Source organism: Scyliorhinus canicula, chromosome 6 (genome assembly GCF_902713615.1).
Source record: "Scyliorhinus canicula chromosome 6, sScyCan1.1, whole genome shotgun sequence".
Classification (NCBI taxonomy): domain Eukaryota; kingdom Metazoa; phylum Chordata; class Chondrichthyes; order Carcharhiniformes; family Scyliorhinidae; genus Scyliorhinus; species Scyliorhinus canicula.
In genome coordinates this window covers 58,981,163-58,995,810 of record NC_052151.1, presented here as the reverse complement: position 1 = coordinate 58,995,810, position 14,648 = coordinate 58,981,163, and the positions used below count along the sequence as shown (strand labels likewise).

The 14,648-nt window shown below is 47.6% G+C and overlaps 1 protein-coding gene across 1 annotated transcript in view; it reads right to left on the bottom strand.

The window, feature by feature from the left end:
- Positions 1-711: 711 nt before the first annotated feature.
- Positions 712-14,648, bottom strand: part of LOC119966804 (uncharacterized protein C6orf163 homolog) — a 58,684-nt gene continuing 44,747 nt past the window's right edge. The window contains exon 5 of the mRNA XM_038798785.1: positions 712-1,173. Within this exon, the coding sequence (XP_038654713.1) occupies positions 726-1,173 (448 nt within the window). The 3' untranslated portion in view covers positions 712-725. The remainder of the gene's footprint in view (positions 1,174-14,648) is intronic.

The window sequence follows — 14,648 nt, the reverse complement described above, 5'->3', positions numbered from 1 at the left end:
ACAAACCCTTGGGAAGAGCACTCTACTTAAGCCCATGCCTCCGCCCTATTCCCATAACCCAGCAACCCCTCCTAATCCTTTGGACACTAAGGGCCAATTTAGCATGGCCAATCCTCCTAACCTGCACATTTTGGGAGGAAACCCACGCCAACACGGGGAGAAAGTACAAACTTCACACAGTTACTGGAGGCTGGAATTGAACCCTGTTCCCTGGAGCTGTGAGACAGCCTTGCTAACCACTGTGCCACCATGCTGCCCTAATTGATGATACTGTCATGGCACCATTACTCGGGCTAACCATCAAATCCAGCTTATTATTGAAAATTTGAATTAATTAATAAATTGAATTTAAATTCCACCAGCTGCCGTGGTAGGATCTGAATGCATCTCCCCAAGGCAGTCTGGGATTCTGATGTTCTAGTTCAGAGACACCACCACCTACCTCAGATCATTCTGTTTCAATCTTGTGAAAGGCGAGTGAAGTTCAATTCCATTCTTCTGCCAAATCTTGGGCCACTGAGGCCCCTATTCTACCAGATAGCTGAAGTAATCATTTTCTCCTTTATGGTTGACAATATTTTTTGTTATTGTAGGGGCACAGTGGGAATGAAAGTATAACTATAGGGGCAATAATTTCATTCTTGATTGGTCATCTATAAATTCTAATTATTGTGATGTTTCAATTTAAATTAAACTGGAAACATTCCCAAGTATTTGTTTATTCTTTATTTCTCTTGTGGGCGTTTCTGAGCTTTGTGGGGTTTGAAGGGCAACGCGGAAGGTAAATCATGGCACATTGAACGCGGTGGAAGAATAAAGTCTGCCTGCCCAGGGGCTAAGTTTGGGAAAGTGAGATTAATGTAATCTTGGAAAGCCTGCCTTGTGTTTCTTAACTCAGTCTCCAACTCAAATTCCAAGACAGTCATGGTTTCCACCTTGTTGTAAACCTCTTTGAGGTCAACCTCCTTTTCGCACAGCAACCTTTTCAACATGTCTATTTCAGACTGGTGTCTACTTTGTAAGATAAGGATGGGTTCCTTGGCATTTGCCTTTTCTTCTTCATGAGCTTCAGCAACTGCAGCTTTTATTTTGTTTTCGAATTCTATTTTTTGTAGGTCCAAACCTTCTTGAAGATTAAATTGACTTTGCGTTTCAGCGTCAGATTTTAACTGTCTGATTAAAATTAAACAAATGTAGCATTAGCATGTGGTTGTAAACAAATAAAAAATGCATTTAGAACTGTATTATGATGATGTGGTCTGATCACAGTGCTGAGTTAACATATTGCCTCTTCAGTTCTGAGTGCTGTGTTTGTGTCTAGCCCAAATAAATGAAAAATCTCCTTTCTTTTCTGGCTGTCAGATTTCCACATGAAATACTTTTGGGTGAACCAGAATCAAGCTATGGTATTAAGGGCTGTAAATCCACATACACAGCTGCTCGTAAATCAGCACAGACTGATCAACCTCACTTATTGGGGCTGCCAAGATGGTGTTAAATAATAAATAATAATATTTTTATTGTCACAAGTAGGCTTACGTTAACTCTGCAATGAAGTTACTGTAAAAAGCCCCAAGTCACCACATTCCGGCACCTGTTCGGGTACACAGAGGGAGAATTCAGAATTCTCAGCCGGAGCGGGAATTGAACCCGTGCTAATGGCCTTATTCTGCATTACAAACCGGCTGTCTAGCCTACTGAGCTAAACCAGGTCTTCTTAATATTATTTGCATCCTCCTTTTGAACGTAGTAATTTTGAAAACATCTGCACACAATGAACTTGGTGAGGATATAAAATCGTAGAACCAGCTGGAACATCGCCGTGAGCCTGATGTGATTTGAACAAGCAACCTTCTTATCTGACGTGCAACCGTTGCGCCACATGCCCAACTGCTTAGAAGGGAGGGGAGGGGAGGGGAGGGGGTAAAGGGGGCAAATCACGCTGCTGCTGTGAGCTTTTGGTAAAGTATTTGTACAGAGTCCAACATACTAACCATTGTTCTGCTCCTGGGCATGCTTGATGCTGAACTTGGTGCAAGAACATTTGTGGGACTGAGGCTTCATATTAATGAGCACAAAATGTGCATTTAACCCCAAACAGCAAAGAAAGAGCAACGGGCACACGCTAGCCACCATTATTCAATAGTGTTCTCGTTGTGGTAGGAAAGGGCTGCTTTGGCATGAAGGACTCCCTGTCAAAAACGTGGAGTGCCATTCTTGCAAGCGGAGGGGTCACTTCAAATCAGTTTTCCACAGCAAAAAAACATTTAACATAGCAATGAAAGAAGAAACAGCCAAGATCACATTAATTTCAGGCAGCTGAAGACTTTCAAAAAAATTGAAGAGAAAGGAGCAGAAGTGCCATTCTTAGGGAAAATTACAGGTTTAAATAGGAACAATTGGAGCGCACACACACTGGTCAATGGACTTTAAAAAAACTTAAAGTTAGACACCGGAGCAGGAGTTTAAATTCTGTCAGTCACAAAAAACTATTGAAACCAGACATACTCCTGCCTTCGCCCAGAAGACTGCTTGGTCCTGGAGGCAGTCAGCTGAAAGTCAACTGACAGTTGACTGCTAAACTTTAGCACAAAGAAAGAGAAATCACAGAAAGTTTGTATGTGATTCACAATCAGGAAAGTCCACTGTTAAATCAAAATGTTTGCACAGATCAACATCTTTAAAGGGGGTGAATTGGAAAACCTTGAGGAAATCTGACAGATGATTTCCCTGGAACAGTAGATGAAAGTACCAGAGAAATACTTACAAGGCAAGAAGCAAACGAAAGTTGACACATTGTCATGCATTCCTGTTGGGAAGCCAGAACAAGGAGACATAAATCTTGTTCAGGAGGCACAGTCATAAAACTCACTCATAAACTTTTTACCAGTAATACAAAATCTGAACAAAATATGACAAGCATAGAAAACATATTAAGAATATGCTTTAATTATAGAATACTTCTGAGACCTGTTTGTGGCCAATGAACAAGAGGAAGAATAGCCAGGTAGCCAAGAATCAGGGGAAAGTAGTCAAGAATCAGGGGAAAGTAGCCAAGGCATGAAAGGGAGAGATAGACCGGGAGGGAGAGGTTGGGGGGGGGGGGGGGGGGGGGGGGGGGGGGAGACAGCTAAACCTGAGGAAAGAAAGGCGAACCATGGGGTGGGGGGAACAAGAAAGGAGAACCAGCAAGGTGGGAGGGGCAGAGAAATGGGAGCCGGAAGGAAGGCACAGGATACCAAAACGAGCATGACATCTCCAGGAGCGGGGAACAAGAAAAATAAAGACGGAGGACGGGAGGAGCAGCAGAAGCGGAAGCGAGCGCGAGACGGCAGCGAGATCCGTTTGGGAGAAGCAGGCGACAACAACACGAAACACAGCCAAGTATTGCACACTGTAATTATCTCCCCAGCCCCCAAATGTATATTTGCCTCCCCAATCCCCCCCCCCCAGGCAAACAGTTGCCTACATACGTGTTGTAAAAAGTTTTGCCAGGTGTACAGAGCTGCCGCTGTCGAGCTGGTGCACAATATCCTACCAGTTATTCTATTTTATTTTTTATTGTTTTTTTTTACTATGTACTATTTTCTTCTCTTTGGTATGTTTGGGTGTGTCCTTCTCTTCTATATATGTGTATATATATATATATGTTTCTTATCCTGTGTACATAACAGTAATTATACCTTGTTCAAAAACCCAATAAAAAACATATATTAAAAAAAATTATAGAATACTAACAACTTCATTCTGAAAAGATACTTGAGCAATGCAGACATCTCAACACTGTGGATGACTTATTCATGAGAGGTTCATCACACCAAGAGTGTTCAAATTCAAGGTCCTTCAAAGAACAGACCCGGGACAATTGTAGAGTGTCAGACTAGAATGCAAAATTTAGTTTGGTTGCCTGAAATTTTAAAATGAATCTTAAGAGAACATGATTGTGAGCTGCATTGCCTGCTCAATCCATTGACAAGAGCAAAAAGAACCATAATTTCCATCCAGATCCTGGCAGCATCTCGGAATGGAGCTTTTCAAGCTCAAAGGGGAAGCATTCCTCACTGTTAACCAATAGTGTCTTCATGGAATGACCTCAGAAGCAGTCATTAGTTCACAAAAAGAAATGTTTGCCAGACATCTTCTGGATCTTGTTATTTTGCACAATGGTCCACCGTTTGGGAATGAAAACGTCAAGAAATTTACAGAAGGCCACGGATTGGTCTACACAACAAATTAGCCCAGGCACCCACAAGCAAATGATGAGGCTGACAGAGGAATATGAACCAGTAAGAAGTAAGAAGTAAGAAACCTTTGTTGAACAGGAATAATTACATCAGCATAGCACACATTCCACACCACTTCAAAATGCATTAGCTCCGTCAGAACTACTGATGGGAAGCAGACTGCACACTCAATTTCCCGTTCTTCCACATAGACTCATGCCATGTCTTAAAACCTCTGGGTACGAGAGACTAAGGGAGAAGGAGCACGAGTATCATCCTAATCAGACATAGTGTGCATGAGTTACCAGAACACCAACCAGATGAACCAATCTGGATTAGACACCGGAAGAGAAGACCAAATACCAGAAAAGACACAAAGTCCGAGATCTCACCTTGTCGAGGCTGAGAATGTGATAGTGAGAAGAAATATCAACAGGAGAAGACCATCGACAGAATGGACTAACTAACTACCCATATGATCAGGAAAAGTATGATAGCAGAATGTGTGAATAGGAGAACAAAGGGCAGTGCTCAGTGGGAGAAAAACTGAACAACAAGGGACAGAAGGCCATGTGGGTGAGGGATGGCATTGTGTTGGGCAAGCCAAGGGAGCCATAAAACAAATAAACCCTTGTTGTCCTATCAACACATTCAGCTATCTTATCTTTTGCCACAATTAGCACTCTTCAGTTCTTAATGGCACCATTAACACACCCCTTTTGTCCATGTCCATGACAGCTTTGCCAATCTCTCCTTTGCTCTGATCGGTCCCTGCCCTGCTATTATCATAGAATTTACAGTGCAGAAGGAGGCCATTCAGCCCATCGAATCTGCACCAGCTCTTGGAAAGAGCACCCTACCCAAGCCCAGATCTCCACCCTATCCCCATAACCCAGTAACTCCACCCGACACTAGGGGCAATTTTGAACACTAGCAATTTATCATGGCCAATCCACCTAACCCGCTCATCTTTAGACTGTGGGAGGAAACCGGAGCACCCGGAGGAAACCCATGCACACAGCGGTAGAACGTACAGACTCCGCACAGACAGTGAACCAAGCCGGGAATCGAACCTGGGACCCTGGAGCTGTGAAGCAATTGTGCTAACCACCATGCTACTATTCTGCCCCACCTCCTCCGCCCGCCTCTCGAACTATGTAATTATTTTTGTTTCTATCCCTCTTCAGATCGGTAGAAGTAGCATAGTGGTTAGCCTTGTTACTTCACAGCACCAGGGACCCGGTTTTGATTCCCGTCTTAGGTCGCTGTCTGTGCAGAGTCTGCACATACTCCCTGTACCTGGGTACCCTGGCAGTACCAGCCTGGCATCCTGGCAGTGCCACATGGGTGCCAGCTTGACACTGCTACAGTGCCCAGGTGGCAATGCTAGCTGGCATGGGCACTGCCATGGTGCCAGGTTGGCACTGCCCAGGTGCCACACCGGCATGTTTTGCACGCGTGCGATCGTGTCGGGGTGCCCTGCGTGGGTGTTGGGGAATGCGGTTGGGGGGTTGGGGAGACCCTACCACAATGTGTTTGAGCTGGGCGGGGGGGGAGCACTTCAGGGCCTCGGACATCAGGACGCCATTTCTCTCGCTACACTGGGGAGATCCCCACTGTACAAAATGGGCCTATGTGCAGCTTCAGGCCCTTACACAAAGCAAGTCACGTTGAATAGCCATGTGTTTCTCGGCACTGCAAGTGCCAGGAAACACGCGCTTACACGCGCTTCGCTATGGACTTTGTTATTTGGGTGAATTGCGGCCAAGGTCTGTGTAACACGTCTGCTTGGTGGCAGAGTGGTTAGCACGGCTGCCTCACAGCGCTGAGGACCCGGGTTCTATCCTGGCTCTGGGTCACTGTCCATGTGACGTTTGCACATTCTCCCCATGTCTGCGTGGGTCTCACCCCCACAACCCAAAAATGTGCAGGGAGGGTCGACTGGCCCCGCTAAGTGGCACCTGAATGGAAAAGAATTGGGTACTCTAAATTTATATTAAAAGGGTTAAAGTCTGTGTGAGAGGATTTGATTAAGGGTTTAGAATTAGTCTGTGTGACAATAATTAACTGCATAAGAGACTGCGTGACACATGTGATCCAAATAAGATACACCTGATTCAAGAATACTTATGTAAATAGTTTGTGTGGCATGTCAGTTGTGACCCTTGTCCAGGAGCAGCAACATTTCTGTCATCCCTGGGTGCAATTGTTTATAAAATGGTCACGTTACAGCCCCTGTGAAAATAAAGTGGTTGTGTTATGGCCTAAACAGGTGCTCACCCACCGACAGGTCACACAAAGGTAAAAATTCTGCTTGGCTGGCGACCAGCGGCACCATCCAAGGCAGAAGACTGGCTGCCCGGCCTGGTGGAATTTCTCAGGCATCCGAGGATCGAGGAAGGCTTCCCCAAAACGTGGAGCCTATTCACCAACCTGTTCCAAGGCCCGTTCGCAACCAGCGGCCAGTAAAGCAGGGAGGGGGAGGGAGGGGTGCCCAGGACAAGGCAAAAAATAAGGAAGAGAAAGAGAGGAGAACAAGGGGGGGGGAGAGGGGAACATGAGCACCATGACTAGATGCCAGGAGGGAAACGGGGAGAGAGGGGCAGGCCGCATGGCAGCAATGGCCGATCACCGGGGACCCCTCAAACAGGGACCTTCCTCACAACTACACTAAAGTCCCCTCCCACGACAGCACAGTCAACGTCTCCCCCATGGCCGAATGGGTATACCTCGAGCCACCGCCTGGCCCAGTCTGCGCTCCAATAGCGCTCTCTTTATTTTCCATTTATTTTTTTGCTGTTTGTTTCTTTGTAAAAAATTATTTCCTGAACGACAGAGGTTGTAAATTCTTGGAGATACATGTTTTGATTTTCTCTTGTGTAAAGGATATTATGGTATGTCAAAACCCTAAGAAAAATATTTTTTTTAAAAGGAAAAGCAGGGGACACTGGGACCGGTTGCCTCTGCTCCCGATTCTTGAGTCTGGTCGAACAAGCATTTTCGTCTTGTGGCCTCCACCTACTGGCAGGTTTTTGGGCAGTCCAAAATGTTACCTTTATTATCGACCTGAATCCACTAACTATTTTGATGGAACACACATCCCTCCAACTATTATTAGATGGACGAATAAAAGATAGAACTATTAGAATCACATAGCCCGGTGAACTTTAATGTTACAAGGGAAGGATATAACCGTTAAAACGACTAAAACAACCACTTACCTTGCAGACAACATAAAATCATAGAATAGAATCAGAATTTACAGTGCAGAAGGAAGCCATTCGGCCCATCGAGTCTGCACCGGCCCTTGGAAAGAGCACCCTACCCAAGCCCGCACCTCCACCCTATCCCCATAACCCCACCCCATCTTTATGGACACTAAGGGGCAATTTAGCATGGCCAATCCACCTCACCTGCACATCTTTGGACTCTAGGAGGAAACCAGAGCACCCGAAGGAAACCCACGCACACACGGGGAGAACGTGCAGACTCCGCATAGAGTGACACAAGCAACTGTGCTAACCACTGTGCTATCGTGCTGCCCTAGTTATAACGGGGAGACCATGAATGCCAGCTTGTGCCAGTACCGAGGCCCAAGGGTTCATTTGTGCTCAAACAAAAGAAGAACGTTGTAGTGTCGAAAGGCACAGTGGAAACCAATTGCGATGCCTTCAATTACAACTCGAGAGAGATGATTGGTAATACAAAGGCTTTAATTAGCAGAGAACCAGACAGCTACCGAGAAGTGTGCTCACTGCACACGGCCCACAAAACATTACCTTGTATATGGCTCCCTGGGGGGGGGGAGATCCGGAGGCGGAGTCCCCCAGGGTTCCAAACCCGTTCTTAAAGGGATCATTACATTAAAGGTGCAGTAATCATTCATCACATTCACCCCCTGTTTTAAAAGAAAACACAGAGTCCGTCGGGGGTGAAGTGGAATTACATGTCCAGTATTTTGGGTGGTCTGATTGTCTGTGTTGACCTTCTCAGCTCCGGCGGTGGTGCGGCGGACACGGGCATCTTCAGTGGGAGAATATCCGGGAGCATGGTGGTCTGAGCCTTTGCCCGTGTTGGAGCGGGGGGTTATCCGGGGAGACTAGGGTGATTGGTGCCGGCGCCGGCGGGGGAGAAAGGGGTGCTAGAGGGAGGGTATTGTCGGTGTCGGCAGCCGGTGTGGGGAGGGGAGCGCCGGTAGGGGCTGGGCGTCAGTGGGAGAGCCAGTGGATGCCAGGTCTCGCAGGGAAACAGTGTCTTGCCCTCCGTCGAGGTGCTCGACGTAGGTGTATTGGGGGTTCGCATGCAGCAGCTGGACCCTCTCGACTAGAGGGTCTGTCTTATGGCTCCTCGCGTGCCTCCGGAGTAGAACTGGTCCTGGAGTCGTCAGCCAACCTGGAAGCGAGACCCCAGAGGTGGACTTCCTGGGGAAGACAAACAAGCGGTTGTGAGGGGTCTCGTTCGTGGCCGTACAGAGGAGCGACCTAATGGAATGTAGGGCATTGGGTAGGGCCTCCTGCCAGCGGGTGGTTGGGAGACTTCTTGACTGTAGGGCTAGAAGGACAGCCTTCCAAACTGTCGCGTTCTCCCTCTCCACCTGCCCGTTTCCCCGTGGGTTATAGCTGGTCGTTCTGCTCAAGGCGATGCCCTTGTTGAGCAGATACTGACGCAGCTCATCGCTCATGAACGATGTACCCCAGTTGCTGTGGATATAGGCGGGGAAACCAAACAGGGTGAAGATGCTGTGCAGTGCCTTGATTACGGTGGCCGAGGTCATATTGGGGCAGGGGACAGCATCCGACAAGACTGCTTGTTGGAGAGTTGCAAAGGGATTGAGATTGGATAAAGTCCAGTAAACGCAATAACCCTAGGGGATATGGACAGATGTGTTTCCTGTCCAAACCCCCCCCCCCCCCCCCCCCCCCCAACCCAAGAGTACTGTCAGTACTGTGATCATGACAACGCTCAGGACTACTGAAATGCCAAAATTAAAATTGACATGCCCTGAGCAAGTAGAGGGACCTGAGAATGGATTAATATTAGAGGAGACAGATTTAACTTTGTACGATAATGTTCAACATGAATTGGTGCCAGCTGTTTTGAATATAACCAACGTCCGGTTACCTTCATGGTGACACGCAAGCCTAAGACAAGTAGCTGATAAGTTGACAGGTCCTTTACTGAGACAGGAGCTAGGAGTATGTGATAAGAAGGACACAATAACGAGGAAAAGGAGAAGAATTGTAGAAGGAACAATTGGAGCATATGGAGCAGGAATGTCAACAGTTAATATGTTAGACCTACAAAATTTGGACAGTAAATTAAAAATACTGACCCAACAGGTCAAGAAGGTGCCTAATGATATGAATCAAAATCAGGGAAGTGCGGCAGAGGGAGGACAAAAACAAACCCTACTGGGACGAATAATAGGAAAAGTATTACAAGGACACACAAAGTCCATTAATCAGATCATAGACAAAGTCCAGAAGGAAGAGGATAGAAACCAAATTCGAATGTTTTGAAGCATACATTTATAGAAATTGGATGATAGAACAATTAGGAGAATATCTATGGGAGATTAGACAAGGATTAGTCCCCTTTTGGATTGACAACGAACAGCTAAGAAACATAATTAAACCTAGTAATAATATTATCCTATGCCAGTTGAGGAAGTTAACTTGTGTATGGTTTAACAAGGATTGTACTGGATCCACTACTGGGGCCATCAGAATGGTATTAGGACTGCCCATCATACCTTTTAAAAAAATATATATTTTATTCCAAACACAATCAATGAATCACATAATCATCCAAAGACACAACTCCAAACTACAAATAGTTTGTAATTTTCCTCCTTTTTTTCCCCTTAACTAACACAACACTGCCAACCCCCCCAAACACCTCCTCCCCCCTCTGTTGGCGACAAACAGATCCTTGAATAGAGACCAACACAGTCTCCATCATACATAAAACCCCTCCTCTGTTCTTCTGAGAGTGAACGTAATTGTTGCCAATTGTAGAGACTCCGCAATATCCTCCACTACACCGACACCCTTGGTGACACTGCCGACCTCCACCCCAATAGGATTCACCGCCTGGCAATCAGAATGGCAAAGGCCACAGCATCAGCCACCCCTCGCCTCCAGTAGCTCCGGCAACTCCGAAACGCTAAAGATCGCCACTAATGGACATGATCACCCCCTCGATCTCCGACGGTGTCTTAAATAACAAGGTCCAGTTTACAGGGCTATTTTGGAGGGGGAGAAGGCGCCACTAGAAGAGATCAAGGCAAAGTGGGAGGAAGAGTTGGGAGAGGGTATGGAGGAGGGGTTCTGGTCTCAGGTGCTGCGGAGGGTGAATGCCTCCACCTCGTGTGCGAGGTTGGGGCTGATACAACTGAAGGTGCTGTGTAGATCACACCTCACAAGGGCGAGGATGAGACGGCTCTTTGAGGGGGTAGAAGATGTGTGTGAATCTTGCGGGGGTGGGGGCCGCAGACCACTTTCATATGTTTTCGTCCTTCCCAAAACTGGAAGATTACTGGAAGGAGGTTTTTAGGGTAATCTCTAAAGTGGTGCACGTGAAACTGGACCCAGGCCCTCGGGATGCCATATTCGGGGTGTCGGACCTTCCGGGGTTGGAAACGGGTGCGGAGGCAGATGTTGTAGCCTTCGCCTCATTGATCGCCCAAAGGCGGACCCTGTTGGGATGGAGATCAACCTCACCACCCTGTTCCCTGGCGTGGCGGGGGGTGACCTGCTGGAATTCTTGATGCTTGAAAAGGTGAAATTTGAACTGAGGGGAAGGTTGGAGGGGTTCTACAATTCATGGCCGTTATTTATTATGCACTTTCGAGAATTCGATCACATCGAACATTAGGGGGGGCCTGGGAGGATGGTGGGGAGAGGGACTGTATGTGTTAATGGTGATGATGGGTGATTCCGGATTATTTTTTAAAGACTTAATTACCTGCAAATTCTAAGCATTGTCTGGCATCTTTGAATTTGTCTATATATATGTTTCTGGAACATACCTCTTCATTCACCTGAGGAAGGAGCAGTGCTCTGAAAGCTAGTGTTTCGAAACAAACCTGTTGGACTTTAACCTGGTGTTGTAAGACTTCTTACTGTGCTCACCCCAGTCCAATGCCGGCATCTCCACATCGTGATTCTTTTTTGTCATTTGTTTACATGAACATGCGGGCTAATGCTTGGGGTTTGGTGGGAGGTTGGGATTGTTGTTATTGATATGGGGATTGACATTACATTCGTTACTGATTATTGTTTATTGTTGGGTGTAAATTTGGGAGAAAATGTGAAAAAGAATTTTAAAAATTTTAAAAAAGAACGAGGTCCAGAATCCTTCGGGAAAGACCAAAACATATGGACATGATTTGCAGGCCCCTTGAGCACCTCTCACATTTGTCCTCTATCTCAGGGAAGAACCATTCACGCGAGCCTGTCGTGTGGGCCCTGTGCACCACCTTAAACTGTATCAGGCTCATCCTGGCACAGGATGATGTCGAATTCACCCGGTACATCATTTCACTCCAGGCCACCCCCCCACACCATCACGTTTTATCTCCAGCTCCTCCTCCCAATTCTATCATCTCTCCTCCACTGGCGTCGTCTCCGTTTCAAACCGCCACCCATAAATATCCACAATCCTCCCTTGGCGTATGCCTTGGCATCTGGGAGAATGAGCGGAGCTCCTTGCGTACAAAGTCCCACACCTGCATGTACCTGAATTCACTCCCCCTCAGCAACTGGTACTTCTCCTGCAACTCTTCCAGGCTCGTGAACCTCCCCTCCATGAACAGATCCATTATCTGCTCTCCCCCTTCCCTTTGCCAACTCCTGTACATCGCATCTATCCCTGCTGATATGAACCTGTGATTCCCACATAATGGGGCCAGCACGGCCATCCCCCCCATCCCCCCACTCTAACGTGCCGCCTCAGCTGGTTCCAGACCTTGAGGAATGATACCACTACTGGGCTAACAGTGTATCTGACCGGGGTGATTGGGAGAGGGGCCATCAACTGGACCCGTAAGCACAGGAGGCTTTCTCCACCCATACCCATTCCGCACCCTCTCCTCCCACCGCCATTGCACCTTTTCCATATTTACCGCCCAATAAAAATATAGCAGGTATGGAAGCAACAGCCCCCCCCCCCCCCCCCCCCCCCCAAACCCACCATTCCTACTGCAGAAATGCTCTCCGAATCCTGGGTTACCTGCCTGTCAATAGAACACTTCCGGAAATTGTTCATAAAATACCACTGGAAAAACCCCCGACGCCAGCTCCGATTGCATCAGCCTGAAGGACTCCAATATGTCATGCAGTCCCAGTGCACCTCCAATCCATGTACCTTATCTCGCTCCACCTCCGGGCCTACCAACCCCATCTCTGCTTCTTCCCCCTGGGGCGCGGACCTACACAGCCCCCGGTAAAAGTCTTTGAATGCAGGGCAGCACGGTGGTGCAGTGGTTAGCACTGATGCTTCACGGCGCTGAGGACCCGGGTTCGATCCCGGCTGCAAGGTCACTGTCCGTGTGGAGTTTGCACATTCCCCCCGTGTCTGTGTGGGGCTCACCCCCACAACCCAAAAAGATGAGCAGGGTAGGTGAACTGGCCACGCTAACTTGCCCCTTAATTGGACACGCTAAATTTTAAAAAAGTTTGATTGTTAATTTTCTCCGGTGCTGTCACCACCCCTTCCTGCATCTCTCACCTGCGCTATCTCCCTCGCGGCTGACTGCTGACTCAACTGATGGGCTAACAGGTGGCTGGCATTCTTCCTATACTCATAGAACACTCCCCTTGAGTGACGAAGCTGGCCCACTGCCTTCCGTTATCATTAGTTCAAACTCACCTTGTAACTTCCTCCTTTCTGCTGACAACTTTCTAGTCGAGGCCACCGAGTACTGTTGGTCCACTTCCAATATGGCATCCACTAACCTCTGTCTCTCCGTCCTCCCAACCTTGTCCCTGGATATTACCTACCTCTGGATAACTGACTTCAATGCCTCCCAAAACGTGGAGAGTGAGAGCTTCCCGTTTCGATTCAGCTCCACATAGTCCTCTGTATCCGAGGCCATCTTCTCACAGAGTTTCATGTCCACCAGGAGCGTCGAATCGAACTACCATGAGCACGGTCCATTTCAAACCTCACGCCCACATAATGTGGCATGTGGTATGAACTCACAATCGCTGCCTCTTCCTCTCCTACAATCCCTGGAATTATTGATTTCCCCACCACGAAAAAGTCTATTCGGGAATATACCTAATGCACATGGGAGAAGAAGAAAAGCTCCTTCTCGCCTGGATGCCTAAACTTTACGGATCCAGGGCAGCACGGTGGTGCAGTGGGTTAGCAGTGCGGCCTCACGGCGCTGAGGTCCCAGGTTCGATCCTGGCTCTGGGTCACTGTCCATGTGGAGTTTGCACATTCTCCCCGTGTTTGCGTGGGTTCCGCCCCCACAACACAAAAATGTGCAAGCTAGGTGGATTGGCCACTCTAAATTGCCCCTCAATTGGAAAAATGATTGGGTACACTAAATTTATTTTTAAAAAAACTTTACGGGTCCACCCCCCCATCCGATCCATGAACAGCCCCAGCTCCTTTGCCATTCCCAGCTTGGCCAACAACTTGGGGCTAGACCTATACATCCTGGGATCTAACACAGAGTTAAAATCACCTCCCATTATCAGTTGATGCGAATCCAGGTCCGGGATGGACGCTAACATCTTAACAAATTCTACGTTCTCCCAGTTGGGGGCATAGACAGTCATTATAACAACCAACGCCCTCGCCAAAACACCGCTCACCATCATGTACCCCATCCTGGGTCCTGCACCTCGCTAGCCACCACAAATACCACCCTTTTCATAGACAAAATCACAACCCCTCTCAACTTAGAATCAAACCCTGAGTGGAAAGTCTACCCCACCCAACCCTTTCTTTTTTTTTTAAATTTAGAGTACCCAATTAATTTTTTCCAATTAAGGGGCAATTTAGCGTGGCCAATCGACCTACCCTGCACATCTTTGGGTTGTCGGGGCGAAATCCACGCAAACACGGGGAGAATGTGCAAACTCCACATGGACAGTGACCCAGAGCCAGGGTCGAATCTGGGACCTCAGTGCTGTGAGGCAGCAGTGCGATCTGCTTTTAAAGTTTTCAAGTGTGCAAACACCCAGGGTTGTTTAACCGGGCCATTCAGCCCCCACACATTCCTTGTCACTATCCTCACCGGAGGTTTCTGAACCCTCCCTCTATTAAGGTCTGCCATCCCAACTTAACACAAAAAACTCTCCCTACTTCCAGTCCCCTCTTTTACCTAAGATCACCCAAAATGGCTGTCCCCTCCATTCTCACCTACACCCTGCCACAGTCCCCAGCACATTCCCCTCCCTGCTCCGCCCT